Source organism: Psammomys obesus, unplaced genomic scaffold (assembly GCF_907164565.1).
Source record: "Psammomys obesus unplaced genomic scaffold, mPsaObe1.curated_primary_1811, whole genome shotgun sequence".
Taxonomy (NCBI): Eukaryota; Metazoa; Chordata; class Mammalia; order Rodentia; family Muridae; genus Psammomys; species Psammomys obesus.
This window is the reverse complement of record NW_026596131.1, coordinates 96,716-123,915: the sequence shown is the minus strand read 5'-3', so window position 1 is coordinate 123,915 and position 27,200 is coordinate 96,716. Positions and strand designations below refer to the sequence as shown.

The following is a 27,200-nucleotide window of genomic DNA, read 5'->3' as shown; positions in this document are numbered from 1 at the left end:
TAAGTCAAATTTGACTGCTCAGAATCACTTATTCATTAATTCATCCTAACACAGTAGTTCTCAACCTTCCTAATACTGAGACCCTTTAATAGAGTTTCTCAGGTTTTAGTGACCCCCAAACATAAAATTATCTCATTGCTACTTCATAACTGTAATTTTTTTTAATTTTTTCAAGACAGGGTTTCTCTGTGTAACAGCCCTGGCTGTCCTGGGGCTCTCTTTGTGGACCAGGCTGGCCTTGAACTCACAAAGATCCTCCTGCCTCTGCCTCCCAAGAGCTGGGATTAAGGGTGTGTGCCACCATGCCCATCTTATAAGTATAATTTTGCTACTGTTATGAGTTGTAACGTTAGATATGCAGGATATCTGATTTGCAACCCCCCAAAAGATCACAGCCCACAGGGTGAGAACCACTGTTCTAATACTTAATGATCTCTTAACTTGAGCCAAAGCACACATCCCATGGGCACAGGAACTGCAGATATGAAAAAAACTCAGTAGCGGGATGCTTGTCTTGTGTATGTGAGAGGGAGGAAGGAATGAAAAAGCAGCAGGGCACAGACTCTCAGCCTAGTAAGGACTCCAAAACATCTCCCAAACTCAAGGGCACCATGCTTGAGTGATCACTGATATAATGTGCCAATAAGTTTTCTCAAGTCAAAGTGATGAGTAAGCCAGGGAAGGTCAAGGCTTCCAGGAGAAAACCTGTTGCCTTGGCAATGGAAGCAACCCGTTTTGTTGGCAGGTTTAAGGACACCCCTCTACATTCAGTCTTCTCTGCTTAAGGGTAAAAATATAACCATGTCCAAGGTCTGGAAAAGGGGCTCAGGCAGGCGAGACTGGCTTGGAGGTTCTGTGTAGTTGAAAATGCTCTCGACTTTGATTCTCTTCTTTCCACTCCCTAAATGCTGGGCTTCATGCAGGCTAGGCAAGCACTCTACCACCGGAGCCACACCCTAGCCCACCTCCTCCTTTTAAATGACTTTGGTTTTAATATGAACGTCAGCCATGTTTGTAATAAAATACTTGGAGAACACAAGGAAAATAAAAGTCTCTACCCATACTCCAACCTCCAACATACCCATTATTAACATTTTGGTCTTTTTTTTCTGTCCTCTCTCCTTTGGGGAAGCATGTCTTCAGGCTCAAGTGTGGGTGTCCTGTGTGGGCATTCCGATACTGTTGCTCCCGCTGAGCTCTAGTCCTATTTCAGGCAGGTGTTCCGGAAACATCAGTGAGTTCTGTGACCTTCAGGAGGTTACCTCTCTGGACTTGAGTGTCTTCATTCATATAATGAAGGTGGCGATGGTGCACGCTCTGCTCCAGGGTCACACACAAGCAAGGAGTGTCACCTACAAGTCACAGAGATGTCTCCAATTGCAGTTGAGATTTGTGGGGTCAGGACTGGTGGAAATGGTCATGGTGAGGTCCCCAGCAGAGCAGGGTTGGGTGCTGGGAGGGTGGGGAAAGACAAAGAGAGGAGCCGGTGCACAGATTACCCTAGACCTGTCTGGGCCTCCTGGGATCTGCCTCCTTAGCAGCTGAGTCAAACGGTGGTGCTTCTGGACATGGCTGCCCACTTCCTGTGGGTCCACTGTCCACTTCCAGAGAGGCTGGGAGGGAAGCTGGAGAGAGGCTGCCTGGAATGTTGCATTTCTGCTTGCTTAGGACCTGGCGGAGGCTCAGGGGGGCTTCTGGGTAAGCTCCTGCTACGTTTTGGAGGTGTGGGGCACTGGAGCCAGGCTAGGGTGGTTCCTGAGGCGTTGCTTCAGGTAGATGGTATGCTTGGGGACAGGAGGAAGACAAAATGGAGAGCCCCTCCCCCTCCAGCTAGATCTGATGCAGAGTGGGTAAAAGCGTTTTCTGTATGCTTGTCACTTCCAGGTTGTGTGTGTGTGTGTGTGTGTGTGTGTGTGTGTGTGTGTGTGTGTGTTTTCAATGGGAGGGAAATATTCCACTCAAGCAGAGTCTGCCTTGGGCTGGTTTATGGAGACAGGTAGCTGCTTGTGGATGGCTAAGAATGCCTCTCTTGCATTCTTGTGGGAACGTGTGGCTCCCAGAGCAGCTGTAGGTATGCCTAGGAATTTAGACATCCGTGGGGTGCCTGTAGGAGGCGAAGGTCTGTTATCACTGAATGCCTGGACTGTGAGTGTGTAAATGTGTACATATATGTTCATAGAAGCACTTCTCCCTCTGTCGACACATGGGACACATGTTCCAATGTCATATATAGATGTATGTATGTATGCATGTATGTATTATGCTAGCATGCCACTCTACATCTCTATAGCTTCCTAAAAAACAAGACAGCAGACCAATGGACCAAGGTTATGTATGGGCAGGTTCGGACATCCTAAGTACCAATTATGTGCTAGATCTTGTGCCCAGTTCTGGCGATATTGGAAAGGGAGTACAGTCCAGCCTCGCCCTGGAGGGCAGCAAGTGGCGAGCGAAGCACCAAGCCACCCATCTTCTGCTCTAGACCACGCATGCATCTCTTGAGGGTGAGCTCCTGGGAGCTACACCATACTCTCAAAGCGTGTGCAAGCCTGTATCCCTAAGCCATCCACAGCCACCCTGAGCCACAGCGAGTGCTGGCAGTTACCCCACAGCTGGGTTCCATTCCTGCCTCCTGTAGCAGCTATCAGTCCCTGAGCTTTGCTGCCCTCTGCTTTCCGGGGGACTTGAGACTCTGTGAGTCCATGGGCTGGGGCTGGGGATCAAACATCCAGGGAGGCCCATGTATACACGGAGGCCAGGGAGGGGGGGCGGGGGTTGCTGAAGGAATCTCTTGCCAGCAAAGAGAAGCTGTCCTGGGTGTTGTTAGAGCCATGTGGGCCACAAAAGGAGAGGCAGCACTGAGGGGCCTCTGTGAGCTGCTGGGAGACTCCCAGGAGGCAAAGCTCCCGCTTGGAGTGGGCTCCACTGTCCTGGCTGTTGGGGGCTCAGGAGTGTGCCAAGAGCACGCTCTGTGTCTCCTTCTCCACCACTGAGGCCTGTGTTGCGTCTTTAGGTTGGCCCCAGTGTCCTTCTAGTACAGCCTCCCATCAGACAGCAACAGGTCGCTGTGTCACATGGGGGAACAATTGTTCCCTTTCCCCACCACCTGCCTTCTCTATGAATATGCGCACTTGCGGGCTTTAGGACAGGCAGCAGCGGGCAGCTGGAGCAGCCCAAGCTAAACTCCCTCCCTCCACCTCTGCCCACACTAGGGTGTCCTTGGGTATGGCTGAGACTCGTTGGCATCTTTCTTTTACCTCAGTCCATAGCGCTCTAGTCTTGGACTCACACAATCCCACGGAGCGGAGCGCCTTCCTCAACTCTGAGCCTCCTGGATCCTACTTCACAAACGTGGAAGCAGAGCCAGGACCCGGCCAGTCAGCTTGCGGCGCTGACCGTCCATATTTCTTCCCGGAGCTGTCATGACTAGTGACCACAGTGATGGCTTTAAATCAGCCGTGGAGGGGACATTTACACCCACCGCCCAGAAATCAGCGGATCACGGGAATCAACACACCAGTCCCTCATCCCCCAGCCCAGTGAGTAAACTGCCCGCAGGCATGACAGCCCCTACCTAAGCTCTGACATCCCGTCTGCACAAAAGTCTTGTCAGTTATTTGTCATCCTCCCCATTTCACATCTGGAACTCATAGTTCACCTGACGGAATTCCAGGTCTCCGGAGCCCACACGGGGGCCTTGCAGCCTCCATCAACCGGACCACCAGATCTGACAGGACCACGGAGCCGCTGCCGCAAAGAAAGGGTCATGTGGCTACCGGGCTGCTCCGCATGAGCCAGCGCAAAGAGTTTCCTCTGTTGCCACAAACTTGATGTCAGAACAGACATAAATCTTCCCAGCTCCAGCCCCTGCCGCGCTGATATCCACTGCAAAGGGAAGGTCACTGTCACCCAATGTTCTAACTCCCTGTCTAAGTTCTTTCTTTTCCTTCCTTCCTTCCTTTCTTTGAAATTTTACACGAAGATTTGACATTCATTACAAGCTAGAATTTTTTTTTTTTTTTTTTTTTTTTTTTTTGCTTGATTTGGCTGGATGTCCAAGACTCCCAAAGACGTTTGAAAGGTCGTTTGGTTGTCTGTGTCCTTCCTAGACTGATGTCACCCCGTTGCTTTTCCGCAAGAATTGGAGTCAAACTTTTTTTTTTTTTTTTTTTTTAAAGCAACAGGGAGCGTTGCTTTAGGAGATTCACGTTTTAGCTGACGGAAATCTGGAATCTACACATCTAGGAAGGCTGGGTCCTCCTTCCTCCGTGGCCCTACCTCGCTCCCTAGACAGTCTGAATTTCTGGCCAGCAACAGCGTTCTCACACGCGGCCCCTGACTCCTCGCCGAGGGCCATCAGCTTCGTGTTTAAGACCAGGTGCCCTCTGTAAGGCTGCCCTTTGGCCAAGAGTCCTCCTAAGCATTGGGCGTGAATTCCTCTCACTGCTGGAGTGGAACTCTGAGCCGGGACATCTCGCTTGGCAATTCCTGGGCAGAGAAAGCTGAACCCGCTCAGGCAGCATCGTGACGACCCGAACCCTTGCCGCAGAGCCCAGGCGAGTTGCCCCATTTTTCCTATTGTCCAGGTCGGAGCGGAGATCTCACACCCCTGCATCCCTCCCGGGAGAGGCAGCATCTCCTTGGCCCCTAGAACCTCCCTCCCGCCCCCCATCCCTCTCCAGACACTCTCCGCCCCCGGGCGCGGCTCCAGGTGAGTGCTCACCTGGGGCGGGGCGGGGCCCGCCGCTGACCCCTCCTCTAACGGGGCGGGTCGAGCGCCGAGGGGCCAATGGGGCCGGGGGCTCGCCGGCCGCGCTGCCCCCCTCCCCGGGCGGCCCGCGCTCCGCCCCGCCCGGGTTTAAAGCCCCGCGGGCGGCTGGTGGCGGCGCTGCGAGCGCCGAGTGGCGCAGGGAGATGCGAGAGTGCGCCCGCCGCCGGCACCATGCGCCCCGCGCCCGCGCTGGCCCTGGCCGCGCTCTGCCTGCTGGCGCTGCCCGCCGCCGCCGCCGCCGCCGCCTACTTCGGGTCAGTGCCCGTCGCGTCCCCGCGCTCCGCGTGCCCTAGCCCCGGCTCGAGTCCCCCGCGAGGCCTCCAACTCAGCCTTTTGCCCAGACGGGACCCCCGGTCGTCTCCCAGGCTTACTTCGCGCCCGGATCCTCCGTCCCTGGTTCCCTGAGCTCAGACTTCACCTCCCTGTCTCCAGTCTAAGTCTCAGTTCCCTGCCCCGCCCGGTTCCTCCGCCCGGTGCCTGTCAGACTCCCAAGCCTGGGGCTCGGCTAGGGCCGGGGATCTTGGCCTGACAGCCCCGGTCCATCCTGTCTCTCCCGGTCCAAGCGTCGGTCCCGGGCTCCCGTGTCCTCTTCAGTTTCCTTCTCGGTGCCCTGTCTGTCCCCATCCTGGGCTCTGTCCGGCCACACTCCTTGCCTGCGATTCCTGTGTCCTTCGCTTTCTTCCTGCAGGGCTGAGACCTGGACACCTGGCTGGGGGGAGGGATTGGTGGTTAGGGGCGGGGAGGAGGCTGTTCCGCTGATCCAAGGGTATGGGAGATCCCGGGACTGCGGGGCTTGTTGGTTGGAGGTATAAAAACTATGTTCTGAGAAAGTGCGACCAAATTACCCCCCCCCATCCCCGAGCTGGCTTGGGGGCGTGTATTCTAGGGTTCACGGTGAAGAGAGGGAGAGAGGCCCATTCTGGGGGGTACATGGTTAGGAAAATGATTATAGCTTGTGGTGACACCTGGGGAACGGGGCAGGAGCCTCGAGAGGAATGGTTGGAAGGAGAGTTAAAAGGCACTTGTCTGCAAACGTCTTCTCCGACTCTAAATGGAGGGTTGGGGGTGGCAGCGATGGCAGGGATCGTAAATTTTAAGATCACCTTCCTGACCTCCACCCAAAGCAGGCTCCAAATGTTAAACTTTAATCGTTACTCTTTTCTGCCAGCTTCGGTCCTAGTCAGGCAAGACTCCCAGTCTGGGCACAGCGGAGGCTGCCTTCAGGAAGCCACCCCTGAGGCGGGGAGGGTGTTTGCGGGGGCAACCTCCAGTGGCTGGCATAAGGGCTGTAGGCTAATTTCCAGGTCATGACCCCTGGGGTCTAGGCAACAAAGGCTCCTGAAATATATGGGGAAGGGTCGTCAATCTCCAGCCCAGTGCAGATCCTAGCTGATGACGATCTGGGAGGACCACTCAGTTCTTGGGGACTCAGTGTCTCCTTTTGACACCCCCTCACCCCTACCCGGAGCAGCGGGTATGGCTCAGCTCAGCGGGAAAGAGCTTCCCTCGGTGGGCTGGGCACGACAGAAGGGAGAGGATTCAAGCCCTGAGTTCAATCCTGCCACTTTCAAGCCTCTGTGCTGCCTGGCTTAACTGCTCTGTTCTTAGTGTCTGGTCTGTGGAACTTGGACAACAGTGCCTGAGGTTAGCTCATACAAAGCTTTTAGGACAGTGGCTAGCGCATAGTAGACACTCGACTAATGATTTCTGAAGACGATGATAGAGGAAACCAAGAGGTCTCTCTGAGCTGGAATAGAGAAGGAAGGGACACCAGACCATTCCCATGATTCCTTTGTTTCTTTGGGTTTTATGGTCAGAGGCAGGAGTAAAGGTCAGATGAGTTGGGAGGAGAGGGCCCCAGGAGGCCTGGACCATCCCGGCTGGTATGTTGGAAGGGAATGAAATTTTGGGGCTGGGGAGCAAGGGACAGCCTTAAAAGCAAGAGGGAGGATGGTTAATTATGTCCAGAGCAAGAGCAAGACACTGAGTGTTGGAAGCCTTCCTTGGAGGAGCTGTAAAGGTTCACACAAACCTCTCACTGTTAAATGTTTGCGTCCGGGGCTCATCGGGGGCAAACCCTCTTGTGACTTGGGTGGACCAGGTTTCCTAGCCTCCCATCAGCATTTGCTCTCTGATATCAGTCATCCACACTTTAGTGAGACCGTGAGGCGAATGTGCTTATCCCTCCTTAGGTCAGTTGCCTTTGAAGTCTCATTTCTAAGTATAACATGAAATACTTTCTTTTATTTCCTGATGAAAGGAAATTCAGCGATCAGGAGAGCAGGTGACAGCAATTTTGGTACCAATCTTTTTGGGATCTTTGCAGTCAAAGACTTCAGAGCGAGGAGTGGCCGACCCCCTGCTTCAAAAAGGTCACATGCTATCCCCGTTTTTCAGATCGGAAACAGGCTGTGGCATTTGCGCCCCCAGCCGTATTCAGTAGGTGGCAATGGTGACGTAACAAAGCGAAGCAGAGTAGGTGTCTAAACATCACTTTTGCACAAAGCCGCTTTCTCTCATAGTGCCCTCAAAGCAATACCTGGGTTAGGTAGAAAATATCCAGGAAGGGCCAGGGAGTCACCTGATGTCACACAGCAGACAGCGAGGGACAGGATAGAAACCAGGCCCTGCCTTGTATTTGTCCTCCATGCTGTGTAGGGCCCCACTTCATAAAGTATCGTTGGGTGATGTCTGAGGGAGACAGCTGCCACAGAGGGTGTGGCTTGGAGAGCGGCCTCCCTCTGCTTGATGAATTCTCTCAGACCCTCCTGGCCATGGCAGGAGAAGCCACACACCCTTCCACAGTGAGACAGGCAGGATTCTACAAAACTTCTAGCCCCTCAGGCAGCCTCTTAAAGGATAGCAATGGGACAGGGGGTGGCTGGAATGCCTGCGCTGAGCACTTATTATCACCATTGACACCCCAGCAAGGTTAAAACATCTGCCTAGCGTCGCAATAGCCTCCAGCAGACCAGGCTGGGATTCAGACCTGGGACTCAAAGGCTCCTGCTTTCACAACCTTTTCTGAGCCAACCCTAGAAAAGGAAAGCACTTAGCCAGTGCAGAGGCTGTCCACGCTTGCAAAGGGCCGATGAAGTCAACTGTGCCTTAGTAGGTGGCATCTACAGGCTTGGAGTGCTTGCCCCTCAAGCAAGGGAACCTGAGCTCGGAGTCCCCAACACTAATGTAACAAAGCTACATGTCGTGGCACGTCTTCGTGCTGGAGAGGCTGAGACAGGAGGATCCCTGGGTCTCACCGAGCAGCTAATCTAGCCCAGTTGGTGACCTTCAGGCCAACGAAAGACCTCAAAGATGAGCAACCTTCTTGGGGATGAAACCCATAGCCATCCTTCTGGTCTCTGGAAATGTGCATACACAGGAGCAGTTTCTACTGACAAAGATCCCAGGGTGACCTCGGGACTGAGCTGGGTGACAGGACCTAGCATGTGTTCATCCCATCATGTAATCAGTATGCTGGTCTACCAGTCCAGGCTAAGGCACAAAGCCATTGGGAAACCCTGACCATCCAGGTCTGTCAGGGTGGGAAGCCTTGGGCTCTCCAGGTCCTAAGGACTCTGTAGACGAGAGACTTGATCAGGACAACACAACAGGCACCTCAGAGGCAGGACTAACTCGGTCTCTGAACTCTGGCCTACCCTTGTTGTCACAGCCCCCTGGGAGGGCCCCCCCCCAACTGACCAGTGGTGGGCCAGCTTTCCAGGCTGTTTCTCTGCTTGGCGGTTCAGGTGCTGTCCTTGTGGGTGCAAGGAAGAGACAAAACACCACCTGTATTTCCGCCCCCCAAGTTCTTGTCACATATAATATAGCACATTCATTTTAAGAACACCGTCTAGCTCTTTTGAATGGATACACCTTTATAATCCCTTTGAGGTGACCACAATTATTATACATCTGTAGATAATGTTTACTGAGATCCGTCTGTGTTGCTGCACATAGAAGAGATCTTTCATCCTTTTAATTTTTGGGTTTTTTTAATTATTTATTTTCATTTATAATGTGTATTGGTGTTTTGCCCACATGTATGTCTGTGTGAGGGTGTCAGATCTTGGAGTTACAGACAGTTGTGAGCTGCCATGTGGTGCTGGGAATTGAACCCAGGGTCTTCTGGAAGGGCAGTCAGTGCTCTTAACAGCTGAGCCATCTCTCCAGCTCCAGTCCTTTCCTCTTTCTTACTGAGTTGTACTCTAACATATGGGCATACCATGAATGTTTGTTGATTCTACAGTTAATAGACATTTGGGTTAGTTCTAGTTTTCAGCTTTTCCCAACAAGGCTGGTGTGAGCGTCCATGTACACCCCTTTTGTAGACGTGTATTTCCGTTTCTCTTTGCTAACTGTCTAGGGGACTGGATTGCTGGATCACCTAGCAGGGATATGTTTAATTCGTAGGGAGTGGCCGAACAGTTTCCAACATGGCTGTGCTGTTTGCGCAGAAATGTCTGCCCATTCCAGTTGTGCCTCCATATTGCCAGCTCTCCTCAGCTTTAATTGCTACAGTTTTACTGGTGTGTACTGGTATCTCCTTGCAGTTTTAATTTGTATTAGCCCATTGGCGAGTGATGTGTTGGACACTTTTTTTCATGTGATCGTTAGAATATCTTTTTTTTTTTTTAATTGGTTTGTCTTTCTATTAATCTAGGTGTTCTTTACATATTTTGGACGCAGGTCCTTTGTCGAAAGGTATTGGCAACATTTACTCATCTTTGGCCTTTTTCATTCTCCTACTGGGATCTTCTAAAGAGCAGAAGGTTTCGGCAGGGCTAGCGGGTGGCACAGGGCTGTGATTCTGGGTACACAGAAGGTTAAGGCAGGAGATACATAAGTTCAAGACCTGACAGAGCAACTTAGTGAGACCCTATCTCAAGAAGAGGAGTGGGGTATGTCTTAGTGTCAGAGCACTTGCCTGGGATGTGAGAGAAAGAGTTGAGGGGATAGGGACAGGCAGGGCTTTTGAATTTGTGACATCCGGCGTGCTGTCAACTTTTTCTTGTATGCCTTTTCTCCCTATGTTTCATTCTAGACGCCTTGCAAACTCCACTTTTACAGTTAAGCCTGTGAATTAGGGTGCACCATGTGAGGTAGGGAGCCAGGCATACCGCTTTCCACACGGGTCTTTAGGGTAAGGCAGACACGAAGCACTGCAAGTTCCTTAACTTTGTCCATCTTTTCAGAAGTTGCCCTGGCTGGCCACGTCCTTCGTGCTTTTGCATCAGCTTGTCAACATCTACACGAAAGCCTGCTGGGACGTTGACTGTGAACTGTATTGAATCTAGAAACAAACTTATAGAACACTGAGCAGGCTGCTTCAGAAACAACCCATGTCTGTCTGCCTGGGGCTTTGTAAGGTGGCTTCAGCAACGTCTGTGGTTCCCATCCTATAGCTCTCTTGCGATATTCTTCTATGACAGGAATGTGGGGTCCAGATAAGGTCTTAGGTAGCCAGGGCTGACTTCAAACTCACTATGTTCCTAAGTCTGGCATTAAAGTCCTGATCTTCTGCCCCTCCCTCCCCTGACTCCCCAAGTGTTGGGATGGCAGGCCAGTGTCACCACATGCGGCTTAGGGCTTACAAATATTTATTAAAGCGTTCTCCATGTTCAGATAGTGTCATTCTTATTCAGTCCCCCTTCCCATACTTCTAGATATGGGATCGGGTCCTGAGTAAAACAGGGTAAGAGGACCAAAGGGAAAGGAAATCTTGTGGCCATGCAGTGATGGCTTAAAGGCCAATCTCCCCGCTAAGAGTCACTGTGTCTGTGGGAAGGACTTCCAGCCGCCTGCCCCTGGCTGACAAGTGCTTTAGGCTTGGGCTCTGGGTCAGACCATCCACCTCGCCAGGGAGAAGTGGACTTGGGGAAGGGAAGCAGAGTAGGGATCCTCTCCTGCTGGAAGATCAGCATGTAAGCATGAGATATTAGTGCTTTAGGGAGTGTGTGCTCAGGCAGGGCTGGTCTCAGGAAACGGACCAGATTATCAGTGAAGGGTCATCTCTATGTTGGCATCAGCCAGAGCAAGATGAGAACGGTCAAGGCTTGGCTAAAGTGCAGAAGTTCTCAACCTAGGGGTCGAGACCCCTTCAGTGTTGTCGACCAACTCTTTCACAGGGTGGCTAAGACCATCGGGAAACACAGATATCTACATTATGACTCATAACAGTAGCAAGATTACAGTCACAAAGTAGCAATGAGAATAATTTTATGGTTGGAGGTCACCTCGGCATAAGGAACCGTATGAAAGGTTCCTAGGAAGGTTGAGAACCACTGATCTAGTGTAAGGGGTATTGGCTAGCTGGGTGTGGTGGTGCATGCCTTTGCTCCCAGCATCTTGGAGGCAGAATTGGGAAGATCTCTTCGGGTTCAAGGCTGGTTTGGTCTGCATAGTGAGTTCCAGACCAGCCAGGCTTACTGTTCTCTAGGCTACACAGATCAGCATTTGAATCCTCCACTGAGACTTACTAAATGGCACCGGTCAAGTCAGCTGTTTTGACATCAGTCGGGAAACAGCCTAATTTTTCTCTCTCAGGGTTGTTGCGAGGGTTAAATTACACAGAAATGAAGGTGTAGCTCAGTGGTAGAACACTTGCCAAGAGCATGGGCAAAGCTCATGGGCATCCCGCTGCCATGCCCACCTTCAAAAGAGCATATACAATCCGGAAATGTTCCCTACAGTAAACATGCAAGACGTCTAATGGCCTCCCTAGAGCATCCCATGTTAAGCAATGTTTTGGCCACACCTCTTCCTTTCTCTCTACATCTTTCTCCCAACCGTCCCACATCACCACTTTCCACACATGATGTCATTATGCCACTGTGATACCCCAGAAGGTAGGTGCTGGGATGGTTGTCATCTTACAAAGACCAAGTGCTCTGCCCAAAGTCACACGGCGGGTGGCTAGCTGTGCAAGACTGAACTCTACCTAGTTTGTGGGACTCCCGAGTGACCCCTTTGTCCCTCTCGTTTCCCCATTGCTGCTCTTGTCCTTCACTTTCATATATGTAGCCTCTGGGGGCTGGAGAGATGGCTCAGTGTTTGCTCTTCCAGAGGTCACAAGTTCAATTCCCAGCAACCACATGGTGGCTCACGACCATCTATAATGTGATCCGGTGCCCTCTTTAAAAAAATTAGAAATCATATATGCAGCATTTTCTGCCCTCTTGGATAACTCTTGTTATCCAAGTTTTCCCGTGCTTGTGTCTCTAGTTTTCTCAGAGCTCCCTGTGGCCACAGGTCATGGGTTCCTGTTGTTGGCTAGGTCATGTTCTTATAGCCTTTGCTGTCACCCCTATTCTGCATTCAAAGTCTAGGTGGACAGTGTTCATTTTCTTTTGCTGGCCATCCTCTTCCCTCATGCCCTTCTCTATGCCCATTGCAAGTTCTTCACCCAGGTCTGTACCAGGCCCTGACCCCTCTCTCTGTCACCATGGGACACACCTCACCCCTCAGACTCCTGGGATCAGCCGCTCGGGCATTTCATGAGCAGTAGGCATGAATGAGCTGGAGGAGGAAAAGAACATATGTCAGGTGGTTGTCTCCATCTAAGACCCCTCACTAGAGAGATGAGGACTGAAGAGAGGGTGGGGAGGCTGATGGAGCCAGGACAGATTTCAGCCAGTAGATTCTGGTCAGTGCTGGAAGCTCCGGGAGGCTGGATGGAGGGCACGGTCAGAGGGTCTGCGTTGACATCCCAGTAGCTTCCAGGCCAGGTACAGTCTGGAATTCTGAGCTTAGAGAGCACATGATATGATTATCCCTATGAAGCACAGCACCTGGAGCTAGACACTTGGTTCATTTTCATAGAGAACAGTAATAGGTTGGGATAAATAAAGATTGTAACACTGTTTGGTCTGAACTCTGGGCCTGTTTATCCCAGTATGCCAAAGCCCTAGGGTTCACTGAGCTTTCCGGAGTTTGGGTTACTGATAAAGTTTTGTGAACTCATAGTACCATGTCACCATGAGAGGTTGCAAAAGCTACTTAGAAAGAGAGAGAGAGAGAGAGAGAGAGAGAGAGAGAGAGATGTCAGTTTCTTGACTGGTCCTCAGCAGGTTTCTAAGGAAACTCAAGCACCCCAAGATCAGGGGGACCTGGCTCTCAGAGACCTTCCAAGAGCTGTAATTGGGGTCTGAATGACCAGAGCCGGTTGGCCTTGAAGTTAGTTGCTGAGCAGAAAATGCAAGAGTAACCAGGGTGAGGGCAAGGCAGCCTCCTGCAGAGCCCCACCCCTTCGCAATGTCTTCCCTAAAGGTTTGCGTGTTTGGAGGTGGTGGTGTTACAACCTGTTAGCAAGACTACAAGGGAAGCCATTGGGGTGAGTCCTGGGGAGGCATGGACTACACTGAACAACAGCAACCGATGTACCCAGCAGGTGTCTGAAAGAATGGCACAGTAGGGATCGCCACTAAGGCTCTGAGAAACCACTAAGGCCTCCCCCACTAAGAAACTCATCTCTGACTTAGAGAAACCACGCAGCCAGCCACGTAGAACTAACTGAAGGCACTCTACGCATGAAGGTGGGGAAAGACAAAGATGGAAAGAGGACCGCCAAACAAGGACTTTCTGGAGGAGGCCAGGGAGCCTCACAATGCCCGAGACTCACCTTTCTCACCTCTGCATTATGGAGTCAAGTGTTTTCAAAGGCAGTGGCTAGAAAAGTTTCCAGGGACATGAGGGCTTTGAGCCCAAGAAGAGAACTGGCAGGCAGGAGGGACATCATGAAAATGGACATGGAGGCTGGGCTGAGATAGGCCTGGTTGGAGGGTGGGGAGAGCCTATCTGGGCCCAAGGGGAGCAGCCGTCTCTCTGTTTAGCCCTGGATGGAATTGATACAGGTCAAGGTGGGAAGGTATTGGGGTCTTTCTCCATTCCCAAGGGTGAAACTTGCATTCCTTCCCTCTCCAGGCTGGCCTGGGCCACCTTTCCCCTGCTTGAGTATTTAGAAGTGGCCATCTGGCCTGGTGTGGGGTGCTGTAGCCATCCCTAGGGCCCACAGGAGGAAAGTGACACCTTTGCCTGGACCCTTGCCAACCGGCAGCAGACTGTCCTTGACCCAGAGTGAACGTGCACAGGCATGGATCTTCCTAGTCTGAGCCTCTGCCCATGGGAAGAGGGTGCCAGCCAGAGTCAGGGAACACTCTGGAGCCTGCCACGTTGGTGAGCTGGTCGGCAGGATCCCACAGTTAGGGTAGAGCTGGGGGAAAGGGATGCATTCGTGTCCCCCTCCCCCACAGCTCCCATCTTGTGTGTCCCTGATACTGCTCTTCCCAGAGGTACTTGCGCCTGTGAACCCAAGAGGCTGGGGAAACTTGCCTTTAGAGCTAGGGTAAAGAATGAGTTTATTCATTCTCTTTCTGTCTCCCTCCCTCCCTTCATCCCTCCGTCCCCTGCCCCCAGCTCCTACAAAATTTAGTTCTTAGGCACTGACACTGTACTGCCACACTTTAGTATGAATAGACTGGCCACTTCTGCTAAGCCTATTTCTTTTGTTGTTGTTTTTGTTTGTTCTAGACAGGTTTTCATTGTGTAGCCCTGGCTGCCCTGGAACTCACAGAGATCCACCTGCCTCTGCCTCTGCATGCTGGGATTAAAGGTGTGCATCACCACTGCCAGGTTCTAAGCTTTATTTCTGACTTTCAGCTGAGGAGACTGAATTTCAGACCAGGAAAATCGCTTTTTTTTAAATGGAGAATCTTCCTCTCCTTAATCGAGGTCCCATCTCCCAGCCTTCCCAGCTACCCAGGAGGCTCAGGGAAAGTACTGAGAGGCCTCTTCCCCAAACATTCATCACTTCATGTTTTGTGTGTTCAGCACCTCAGGCGCTGGCCTCGGGCAAAGGCTGGGTTTTACTTCCTAGAACCTTTCCTATGCTCAGGGAGAAACTTCCAGGAAATATGGGGAACATCCCACCCCCGCCATGGTCACCTGGGATGATAAATCCTGTATGAATTCCATGGGTACCAGACCTTTCTTCTCTGTAGACCTTTTCGACACACCCAGGAGTCACCCGGGCAAAACATTTGGGCTAGATGAGAAGGAGGTCTCCTGACCTCCCATGTCATGGTCTCAGGGATGTTCAGCTGTACCCAGCCAAAGCCCTGGGAGATGCTTGTAATTCCAGATTCTCAGAGACCAAGGATCCCTCTGTGCAGGACTGGCTTTGGGGACGCTCTATGGCCACTATGCCACCTGAGCGACACATGCCAGGAACAAAGGCCTCTCTTCAAGGCTTTCATCTGCGCAGAGGGAGGGGCAGGGAGTGGGACCGCTTCCTCTGCAGATGTTGAATCAGCGGCTCTAAATCAGGACGGTGCTGGGGTGCAAAATGTTGTCATCTGTGTGGCTGGCTGCCACTGCCCACTCGCTCTGCCAGCGGCTCCCTGATGCCGCACTCAGCTCACAGCCTGTGAGGCAGGAATTAGAAACAAAGCCCACGGCTGGGCCAGGCTCCTCTCTCTCTGAGGCGGGACTAGATCAGCATGAGTTTCAGGTAGGAGGCTGTGGCCAGCCTCGTTCCCCAGGGTTAGGCTTCTGGGATGTGAGGTTAAAGTTATGAAGGGAACGGGGAGTCAGGGAGAGGTGTCGTGAGTAGTCCTGTTCCCGGGTGTACCCACCGTGAAGGATGCTAGGCGGATGAAGGAATGAGATGGCATGCAAGGGAAGGCCAGAAAGAACCGTAGCAGACGTGAGAGAAGTGCCCACCAATGCAGCTAGGCTTCGAAATGCAGTCGCCTTAGTGACAGAATTGCAAGGCGACCAGGAGCCTCAGAAAATGGGGTCCAAAGGTAAATAGGGGTGGTGCTGTCCAAGAGGGCATGAAAAACTGGGGTGAAAAGCCTGAGGTGGTTGTTGGTTACCTTCTCAAGAAGGATTGGCCAGTGTCCCATCAGGCCCTGCCCACATGGAGCTGCCCCCTGCTGGAGAAAGGAGAAAGAAGTGGGGTGGGGTGGGGATAGGGGGCGGAATAGTGTGTGTACAGGTGTGGGAGTATACACACAGGTGTGGGAGTGTGCCGAGACTCAGACAGAGCCAGCATGGGGCCTGAGATGCTCAAGATGAAAGCACAAAGGGAGCACTGACCATGCGAACAGCCCGGCAGCGGAAGCCGCTATCAGAAGCATCTAATGGGGCTCTGCAGGGCTGAGGCCAAAGCCCCAGGCAGCTCAGGCTTTCCTGATTCTCAGGCAGCAAGTGGCCTGCAGTTGGCATGGGCCCTGGTACCAGGCTCAGCTCCTTGCCCCTTCAGCCAGATGCCCTGTCATTAATCTAGTGCTGTGGGCACCATCTGTACCTCCCTATTCCACCTAGCCACCTGCATCCTGGGGCAGCCTCTCCTGGAACCCACAGATCATCTGGAGCAGAAGCAGCTGGAGGAACAGCTGTCTTCCCTAGCCTGGAGTACCCCTGCCTCCCTTTGCAGCTGGCAAGACAGAGCTGGCCAAGGCCAGGCTGTCACTTAGACCAAGAGCCCAGGTACTTGCTGTTCCTCAGGTGGCCAGGCTGATTCAAAGCTTTCCTCTTTCTCTGGCTCGTTGGGCTCTTAGGGAGTTCACATGACTCCTGGGACCAACCAAGTTCCCACCAGGTTGTGAGTTTTTGGGGAGGCAGGCCCATGTCCTTACATTCAGCACCATGTATATAGTTGGTGCATAATAAGAAGAGCACTTATCTGGTGCTTACTGTGTGTCAGAGAGCCTTTTAGGGACTTCCTGGACATTAGCTGGTGTGATCTTATCAACAAACCCTGAGAGGATTATTGAGTGGCCCCTGGGGTCTATCAGTACTTTTCTGCTGCTTCCTGAACGGCCGTCATGATGCGGCAGCTTTAACCAAACCTGTGACTGGCAAGGGTGTAAAAGGAGGAGGGTCTGGAAGGGCCAGCAGTGGACAGAGGATGTCCTAAAAGTCAGAGGATGTGTCCTCATATGGGACACATCCTATCACCAGCATGAGTACTAGGAACCGTGGACCCAGGCTGGGACCCAAGCGACACAGCTCACTGTAGAGGAAGAGAAGGAAGCTGGTCACGTGGGCTGTTGTTTTGTAAGGAAAAAGGAGAGGTCAGAGTTGGGGTGGTGGTAGGAGACAGGAGGGAGAGCCCAGCTGGGCCAGAGCACAGGTAGTCTGCCGGTGTCACGGTCCCAGTGGCTCAGGGGCACAGAGTCAGGCAGAGGTCTTAAGGGACTCCGTCTCCACTGTCCCAAAGGCTACTTCGCAAGCTCGTGAGTTCCACCTCCTCTGTTGTTTTGATCCTGTCACAGGTGACATTATTACCTGTGTCTGAGTTTCTGATGGGCATGTAGGGCACCTTACAAACCCCTTCAGTTGTTCACTCTCAACTAACATGTGGTTGATGGGAAGGTGGGGTCCTTGAACTTGGGGTGTCAGATACCATACCACCTGGCCACTGAAAAGGCTGCCATCTGCAATGCCCAGGATTCTTTTGTTTTGTCTTGTTTTTGAAACAGGGTTTCTCTGTGTAGCCTTGGCTGTTCTGGATCCCCTTTGTAGAGCAGGCTGGCCTTGAAATTACAGAGATCTGCCTGCCTCTGCCTCTCCAAGTGCTGGGATTACAGGAGTGTGCCACCATGCCCTGCTGCTCAGGATTCTTAGGAGTCAGGAAGAACCTTCCATGGTGGGTGCCATGGGGCAGGTGAGCAGAGGGGAGCTTATTAACCCTGGTAAGGAAATGGCCAAGTGTTCTCCATTGGCTGTTATGCTACCATTTCTTCACAGGTACCATTTCCCCAACTGCACCACTGAATACACCATAAAAACGACGTTGAGTCCTAGGAGCCCCAACAGGTCCCTTGGGAACCCCATGAAAATGATGGGGAACCTCATCTGAAAGTGTCTCTGGATAGACTGGAGCCCAGCAGTGCCCGAGGTCTCTGTGCTTGGCTGCCTTTCCTGACCATTAATCACTACTAAGTGTCATAACCACTAATAAAATTAACGGACTTTACACTGGATTTCTGGAGCCATTAATCTCAGGGCCTATTACACAAAATTAAAAAAGCAGGTGCCCGTTGATGAGTGAGAGAGTGTTTGCAGAGCCACAAGTGCCGCCTGGGGAATTCTGTTACTCTACAGCCAGCCACAACACGTTATAACAAAGGACAGTGACCTTAGGGAGACCAAGCAACTCCCAGCCAGGACTCCACAGTGAAAGCGTGTCAGGCAAGACGCCTGGAAGACTCTGGAACCAGGGCTGGAAACATTCCCTGCATCCTCTCTTGTACTCTTGACTCTGCCATTATCAAAGCATTCAGTTCCTTCTTCTCCCTCTTTGGCTCAACTTCCTGTGTGTGTGTGTGTGTGTGTGTGTGTGTGTGTGTGTGTGTGCGCGCGCGCGCGCGCGCGGAAGACAACCTCACACAGGGGTCCTTGCCTTCCACCTTGTTTGAGACAGAGTCTCTTTGTCCTTTGCTGCTGTGTGTACCAGGCTGACTGGTCTCCAAGATTCTCCTGCCTCCACCTCCATCTCACCGTAGGCATACCGGGATTACATGTATGCTACCACATCTGTCTTTACATGGATTCAGGAGATTTGAGCTTCCATGGCAAATACTTTTACTCACCAAAGCCCTTCCTCAGCCCTCTGCTGTTATTATTGATGAATATGAATCAGGCTTTAAGGGATGTGTAGTTCCATTGGCCAAAGCGCCCGTCATACCCTCTTCTTCTCTGGAATGTCAATAAGCTACAAGGCAAGTCCTAGTTTCTGAAACGGGAATTGTGTGAGCCAAAGTTATGCCTCACCCCAGAAGAGAAGAGAGCCTTTTGGAGGCCGTGTGACTGCTGACTCCAGCAATCCTGGAGCTGCCCTCCACACTGGAAACCATTCAAGGTGGGGCCTCACCAGCAGGGGCTGACCTCAGGTGCTGTTCCTTGCCTGCCCAGGGTCAAGCTCCGAGGGTTTCCTGCCAGGCTGCAGGGAGGGGTCTAGGTATGGGCCTGGTGGACTGGAAATTTACCCATTTGCCCCCTGATTAATGTTTAACGGGCCCCTGCGATCACTGCGTCTGGGTGGGGAGCCCAGGCCAGGCTGGGCTTGGGGAAGCCGATAGCATCTGTCTGTGCTCAGTGTTTCGGAGATATGCTCCACGCCGGGCTGGGCGCACCTGATAGACTTGGAATCTACAGGGGCACCTGGGGCCTGGCCAGGACCTCCACCTTCCACCGATGCTTCCTATTTCTCGGGCAGACAGAGAGGCTGTGGCTTCTAGCCAAATGTCCCGGCTGAGGCAGGTGACTCCAGCTGCAGAGCCATGCCCTGGACTCTGGGGGATAAGGACCTCTCTGACCACTCGGGGGTTGGCCACAGGACTTACCCGTAGCCAGAGGCACATGAACAAAGGTGGCAAGTGGCACATCCAAGTGGAAATGTTGACAGCCCCTGTCTGGTCCCACCTTTGCTCTTTTAGCCTTGCTGGGAGAGACGACTGTTTCCAGAGAGGCGCTGTTTTCTCTAGCCTATGCCTGACAATGATGTGTATCCCATCCACTTGGGGTGCACCAGGGTGAGGGGGACAAGAAACACATATCACTGTCACACAGAGGTCTTGGGAGAGGAAACAGTCCTAATTCTGGATCACACCTTGCTAGTAACCAGCCATGCCTGCCATCCGAGCCAGTTACCACTTTCCACACAAAGCTTCTGCTACCTGTCAGGACAAAGGGAGAGACTGTCTACCTACTTAGAATGTAAGGCACCTTGAGAAGGAGAGAGAACTCCAGCTGGCAGGAAAGCAAGCCTGCCTGGCCCGACTTTGTGCTTTCTAGGCAATCCCCACAGCACCCCTGTGGGGGCAAGGCTGTCGTATCTGCCGAGGAGGAAGCCAGGGATTCAAGGTTGCCCTTAGGATGTGGCAGGATTCGGCTTAGAATTTGGCAGCCTGACTCTAGAATCGATGACTTTGGATATAGAACACGAAGTCTGGGATTTAAGACTCCCTCTCTTCTCTCTCTCTCTCTCTCTCTCTCTCTCTCTCTCTCTCTCCTTCCCTCCCTTCCTCCCTCCTCATTCTTCCTTTTTCCAAACTTCTGTTTGTACCAGGGCACCAAGTGGCCAGATGGTTGATGATCTACCCGAGACCTGGGAACAAGCTAGACTGGCATGGGCGTACTTGAGCAGCTGTGTAACACGAGGGGGCAGAGGGAAACAGGGACCTTGGCTGGGTGTGTACTCTGTCTTCACCCCCTGTGCTAAACCCTGGCAGCAAAGTGGCACTCCGCCCCCCCCCCGAGTGACTAATACTACGTGGGACATCTCCCATACTTGGACAACTCAGCAGCTGCCCTGGGGGTGTGGCAAAAGTGCAGATTTCCAGGCCCTGCTCCAGACCTATGGAAACAGAACACTCAAGAGCAGGGCTTGGAAATCCGTGTTTGTCTGAAACAGGTCTAGCTGTGTAGCCCAGACTGGCCCTGCAGTCACAGCATTCTCTTGCTTTTAGACCCTCAAGCCCAGGGCTTGCAGGTGTATACCCCACAACCAACCTAGCTCTGTATTTCCACTAAGCACTCAGGATGACTTGCTAGTTGGGCAAGTTGGCGAAGGAGGGTAGATCGGAAGAGCAGACTAGAATCTGGAGAATCTGGGCTTGGGGTTCTTCCCCAGGCCTTTCTACATAAGCACCTTGCTCTTCTATTCAATAAGATGGGGGGCATAACCCCTGTGGGACTGGCCTGCTACCCAAAGGGGGCAACAAATGAAGACAGCCTCTTTCCATCCCCGTGGGATGGTCAGCTTTCATGCCCTCCAGGCAGGAGCCCCAAGGCTCATCCTCTCTCTTCTCACTCTCTCCAGGCTGACCGGACGTGAGGTCCTGACACCCTTCCCAGGCGTGGGCACAGCGGCAGCGCCGGCACAGGCTGGGGCCCACCTGAAGCAGTGTGACCTCCTGAAGCTGTCCCGGAGGCAGAAGCAGCTGTGCAGGAGGGAGCCTGGCCTGGCCGAGACCCTGAGGGACGCCGCACACCTGGGGCTGCTGGAATGTCAGTTCCAGTTCCGGCAGGAGCGCTGGAACTGCAGCCTGGAGGGGAGGACTGGCCTGTTGCAGAGAGGTGGGGAGGACAGCGGGGAGGACTTCGAGGGAGAAGCAGGAGGAGGGAGGAAGAGGGCTTGCGGAGGGCTGGGAGTAGTGAGCTGGTTATGCCCGGTCTCTGCTGGGCTAACTACTGGGGCACAGTCCCAAGTGAGAAGAGACCTGGGAGTTGGTACGGGTCTGTGGAAGGCTGGTGGTTTGGGAGGATAGAGGAGCAAAGAGAACCCAAGAGAGAAAAGGACACAGCATGCCTGGAAGAGATGACAGAGGAGGCCGGTGGCCCCGGCCACCTACTAAGTGGCCCAAATGTGCAAGTGAGGCAGATTCCTTTGTCCACACACTCATTTGTCGCGTTCATCACATCTGTTGATGCGTCATTCGCCCTTTCCCTTCCTTTCCCTTCCCACCTGACTCCCCCTTCTTCCTCATCCTTCTCCACCCCTGCTCCATCCATCTGCTGAACATCTGTAGAGGCCCCCAATGAGTCAGGCACCAGGCAAGGGGCTGGAGGCACAGGCTGAATACAGCCGTGTTGCCCTTGGCGAGTGCACCTTCTAGAAAGAGAGAATGAGTCGTGGTATCACTCTATTGCCATGTGGAACGGACGTGGCACTTTTACTATTGTTGTTTATGCATTCTTGGAGACTAGGCCTCCGTAGCCCAGGCTGGCCCAGAACTCACTATGTGACTTGCTCCAAATGCTCGGCAATTTGTCCTGTCTCAGTTTCCCAAGGGCTGGAATTGTGGGTGCGAGCCGCCCACCATCCTTGGATCTACAGCGGAGACTTCTGTGAAAATGCAATGATGTATGCAGGAGCGACCGGCCCTCCTCTAGGCCAGCCACGCTCTGTCGCAGGGAGGGTCTGAGGCAGAGCTAGCGGCCTGCTTCCCTTTCTTTTCAGCCATCACCAGTGCCCCAGATACACTGAGAGCAGAGGACTGGGGAGGTTCCAACTGTGTGCACGGTGGTAGCCCCAGTACTGGGTGGATGTCAGGCGCGACCCCTAAGACCATTCTGTCTTTGGGTCACCTACAGTTGGTGGCAGAGGACATTTGAGAGACATTAGACATCGTAGAAATCCACAGAAACAGGTTGTCCCACTTGTCACAAAAGGATTTGATGACTGTTTCACCTCAGCCTGGCCCTTTCTGCACAAGCGGCTAAGATTATCAGCCCTGTCCTGCTGCCCCCCTGAGAGCTGGGCACATGCTTCCGTGTAAATGTGGAGGTCATTTATGGGTCAGCTTGCAGCCCGAGTCTGAGGGGCAGGTATCAAGGGGAAGCCTTCCACAGCGTGTTCTTGGGCTCACACTCCCTCAACCTACCAGCCTCCTACCCCACAAAGCTCCTGCCTTCAGATGGCCTCTGAGCTTCCTCTCCCCCTGCACAGGCTTCAAGGAGACAGCCTTCCTGTATGCCGTGTCCGCAGCCGCCCTCACTCACGCGCTGGCCCGGGCCTGCAGTGCTGGGCGCATGGAGCGTTGTACCTGTGACGACTCCCCAGGCCTGGAGAGCCGGCAGGCCTGGCAGTGGGGGGTGTGTGGTGATAACCTGAAGTACAGCACCAAGTTCCTAGGCAACTTCCTGGGGCCCAAGAGAGGAAGCAAGGACCTGCGGGCGCGAGCCGATGCCCACAACACCCATGTGGGCATCAAGGTGAGTGAATACCCTTCCTACTGCCCAAAGTGCTATGCCAGGCAGGGAGCAAGATCCATGGGAGGGCAGTGCCCTGTAGCCAACACAAAGATGCCCCGGGATGAACTTCAGACCCCCTTCAGTGAACCTTCTCTACATGTTACTGGGCACTAAGGGGTACAGAATGCTGGGCATCATTACAGTGGAGCCAGGCTTGGCATTGTGCCTTGATAGGGTAGCAATGTGTTTAGAAAGGAGTCTCCATTCTGAGGACAAAGCCAGCATCATTTGACAGGTTCAATATGAAAACTTCCAGGTCTCCTCCAGGAGAGGAGGCCCAGAGAAGGGAAGGGACTTAGCTGAGGTCACACAGCCATGCGAGGAAAGAGAGCAATGAGTCTCTAGGTCTACGGGAGTGAGAAGGCAGGGAGGGGCCAGCGCTCCAGCGCTTTTAGGAAACTGGGCTGCTGTGTTCAGTTGTGCAGGCTCTACACTCCACAAGAACCCTGGGCCAAGGGGAGGAGATGTCGGCCGAGATCTGGCCCACACTGCCTGCGTGTGCACTGCCTAGAGGAAGGGGAAACTTTTCCTAGTTTGCACAAAAGTACCTTGAGGGTCTCAGGTCATTGTAACTCTGGTCCTGTTTGTCACCTCCACACGAGCCTTCCCGCCTCTTCGTTCTGTGGACACTCTCGGAATTAGCACGGCGAGACAGGCTTAGAGCACTGTCGGGCCTCTTCTCTGCCTTTCTCTGCAGGCTGTCAAGGGCGGCCTGAGGACAACCTGTAAGTGCCACGGTGTGTCGGGCTCCTGTGCTGTGCGGACCTGCTGGAAGCAGCTCTCCCCGTTCCGAGAGACCGGCCAGGTACTGAAGCTACGCTACGACACGGCTGTCAAGGTCTCCAGTGCCACCAATGAGGCCTTGGGCCGTCTGGAGCTCTGGGCACCTGCTAAGCCAGGTGGGCCTGCCAAGGGCCTAGCGCCTCGGCCCGTGGACCTGGTCTACATGGAAGATTCTCCCAGCTTCTGCCGGCCCAGCAAGTACTCTCCGGGCACGGCAGGCAGGGTGTGCTCCCGAGACACAAGCTGCAGCAGCCTGTGCTGCGGCAGAGGCTACGACACCCAGAGCCGCGTGGTGGCTTTCTCCTGCCACTGCCAGGTGCAATGGTGCTGTTACGTGGAATGCCAGCAATGCACACAGCAGGAGCTTGTGTACACCTGCAAACGCTAGGCCTCCCCTAGGTGAGGCCTCGGCGCCGCCGCGCCGCCGCCGCCGCCGCCGCCGCGCCTCGACCCCCTCCCAGCCGCGTGCGGGCACATCCCCGCTGATGCGCACTCACCTCTCTTCCCCACCAGACCGTTGGCCGGCCTTCTCCCTTCCCTGACACTCAGCAGGGAGAAAGAGAGCCCTGCCTCTGAGTCCCAGGATCACCAACCTGGTAGAGGACTTGGGGCAGGAGAACAGACTGAGAAGAGAGGGGAGTCCGTGAGGACCAGGGGAGGGCAGGAATGGGGATGCCAGGCTGGAAGAGAGAAGCAGCTTCCTGTCTCAAAGCAGACAAAAGCTGGGAGGGTGTGGAGGAGGAAGGCAGAGCCCATTGGAGCGTGGGGCGGAGGGGCATCCAACTAGGCTGGCCAACCTGTTGTGGTCTTACCCTGACGGCAGAGAGTTCTGGGTGCCACATGCCTGCCCTGATCCGGTGGCTTTGCTCCCTGGAGACTGTTCGAAATGTTTATTGGAAGCAAGGGAAGCCTTGGGTGGATCAAGTCTTGTGTCCTGGCACTCAGGGCTGCCTTCCTGTCTCTGTGTCTTGAGAGCTGAGTCCCCTAGAGCCATCCGGCTCTGCCCAATGAGACCCCTAAATGCATGTAAGAAAGTTGCAGGAGCCAGTGTCCAGGGTGGGGCTCAGATAATGCAACTAGGGTTGAGTGGGAAGACAGTGACCCTTGGTGGCCAAAGGAACCTTTAAGCACAGCCCAGAGGAGGAGAGAGGCATTGTCCTGACGCTGAGGAGAGATATGACAGGCTCAGTACTGTAACACCGCCCTGGAGTGTGCACTGCCAGTTTCTGTGACTGGGGTCCACCTGAGCTGCAAGGTCCCCGTACCTGTAGGAAGCACAGCACCGAAGAGTGGTTGGCTTGTGGGCCACAGGTCGGCTTCACCTCTGCTCTCAAGGATGCTTATGCAGGCTTTTGCCCTGGCTAAGCATCTGCTAAGCTTGGCCTCCTCAGCAGCCCCATTCATTTACTAATGGCTCTTCCCTTGGGCTCCCACCAGAGGAGAGCAGAATAGCTGTTACTGGATCCTTTGGTCATTGTTAATGCCTCCCAGCAAAGCCCTCTGTGAAAGGAGAGAAAATAGTGCACACATACAGGCTCACACAAGCACACACGCAGCCCGGCCAGGCACAGACTTCCCATGGAGCAGTGCCCATCTCTCCAGCCCAGGACAAAGGCCTCATTGGGGTCACTCTGCTGGAGGCTGGCAGGGACCAAAGCCAACCAGGAGGAAGCGACCTCCTTTGGGAAGGCTTTGGCCACTTGGCCTGCCGTGCCACACCCTCCTGTAAACTTCCTTCCTGAGCCTGAGCCCTGCTGGGGTTACTACCCCTCTACAGGAGCAGGGAGCTTCAGAGTCAGCGGGAGCTGAGCAGCATCCCCCATGCCAAGACCTCCATGGGTCGCCCATCTTCTGTGGCTCGGGGCAGCATGAAGATGCTGGAAGGATCTTTGAGGGCAGAAGCTCCAAGGAGGAGCAACTGTGACCTGACACGCTTTCCCGGAATGACTTGGCTGGTTAAAGAAGCCCACCCATGGCTTGGCAGGAGGAGAAGAATAGACTGAGTACTGGCTTTCTAGTTTCCCGACGAAGGGAGATTTGTTCCTTGGCAACGGTGGTCATTCTTCTCCTCTGTGACCTCTACGCCTGCTCTTCCAGGAGGCTACACAGGCAAGAAGGGAACCTGGAACGTGGGGACTAGAACACCCTGACCTACAACCAAGCCATCTGTATGTACCCTGACTCTATGGCCAGGAGGGCTGAGGGTTCGGAAGGGTCAAAGTTGGACCTGAAGTCTAGGCTGTGGCTGGCCATTAACACTGATGCCCTCGGATACCCTCAGTCAGGCCCTCTTTTTCTCTTCTCCTTTCTCTCTCCAAGGCCCTTTTTTTCCGGTTCCCCCTAAAAGCCCACCACAGCCATGCTGGGGCCCCTCAAACTGGAACTTTAAGGGAGATATTTACAGGGTATTTCTGCCTACCTCATACGTATAGTTCTTAGAGAATAATTTATATAGCTAAGATATATGGGAAAGTATTTATGTTATTTATATAGCTTCTCTATTTCTTGGGCACCATATGTGGGGTTCCCTGTTTACCCAGAAGCCTCTGGGGAAACACAGATGGGCCTGCCTGGGGCATTGCAGAGCTGGATGCCAGGTAGCTGAGGGAGACCTCAGCTCCTGTCTCACAAAAGTCTGTCTTGGAGCTCCGGAGCATACATCCCTCCTGAGATGAGTCCTGTGAGACCGAGCGGGATCTTCTGTGTGTCTCTGCCTCCGGCCCCAAAAGTTTCGCTCACGAAGGACAAAAAGGATGAGCACATCTGGATTTGTAAAGCACTTTCCACTTTCAGAAACACTTCACTCTTTACCTTCCCTTGATCTGCCCCCCTTCCCCGATGAGGTTAGGCAAGGCCACACCACTGTGCCATTTTCCAGATTTGGCCCAGAGTTGGAGGCGTGTGCTCAAAGTCACGCAGAAGGGAACGATGAGTGAATATTGACTTAAGCATTCCCCAGGAGCCAGGGGCCTGGACCTACCTGGAACCCAAGAGTCAAAGCTGGTTGTTCTCACTCTGAAGCTAGGAACTAAGTGAGGTCCTTACTGTGTGTGACCCCAGCCTTCCGCCATGGATGGCATGCTAGTTTCTCCAGCAAGCTGAGTCTCCAGTCTCAAGGACTGGAACTTCCTGAGAAGACTGGCGAGACAAGGACTCCATGGAGGTTATTCCTCAGGATCTTGCAGCCCACGTTGCCAGAAATGACCGTAGCCCCCAGCCCCTCCCTGCCCATGTATGAGTTTTGTTTGTTTTGTGTTTTTCCTTAAAAAAAAAAAATTGACTTTTTTTTTCCCCACTGGATTTCTAATATTTTCTTTGAAAGTCAGTTGTGCTGGCAAATGGGACCTGCATCCCCTGGCTGCCGGCATTGGGGGGCACACCAGACAGGATGTATGGGGATCCCCAATTGGCCCAGTGTCCCCTGACCTTCCTCGAGTCGTACATGTTCCCACGTGGCTTCTACGGGCATGCGGAGTCTATCCCTGGTCTAGGTAAAGCCAGCTGCTCTGGCACCCTCTGTTCCCTGGCAGACAGCACCGTACTCAAGGTTAGCTCTCACTTTCCCAAGGTTCCTCTCTCAACAACCATGAGCTTCCAGCGCTTCCCACCCGCGCACATCCAAGAACCCCAGCGGAGGCTCTTCTTCGCTAGGCGCTGGCACAGCCATCCCACCTCCCAGCGATTACTGAGGGAGCTGCCTAATAAGGGGGGGGGGGGCAGCAGTGCTGAAGAGCAAGTCCCAGCCTCCTGGGGGCTGCCATTTGGCAAGGGGAAAGCTAACAAACCAATAAACTATGCACTGGTTATTTGTGCTTCCTTCTTCATTGCTGTTGGGTGTGTGTGTGTGTGTGTGTGTGTGTGTGTGTGTGTGTGTGTGTGTGTGTGT

General features: G+C 53.4%; 1 protein-coding gene across 1 annotated transcript; it reads left to right on the top strand.

Annotated features, from left to right (window-relative positions):
- Window positions 1-4,789: 4,789 nt before the first annotated feature.
- Wnt9b (Wnt family member 9B) lies at window positions 4,790-27,110 on the top strand. Its single transcript, XM_055592437.1, has 4 exons — window positions 4,790-5,025; window positions 20,598-20,854; window positions 22,227-22,492; window positions 23,229-27,110. The coding sequence occupies exons 1-4, from the start codon at window positions 4,790-4,792 to the stop codon at window positions 23,700-23,702; spliced, it is 1,233 nt and encodes a 410-aa protein (XP_055448412.1). The 3' UTR covers window positions 23,703-27,110.
- The last annotated feature ends 90 nt before the right edge of the window (window positions 27,111-27,200 follow it).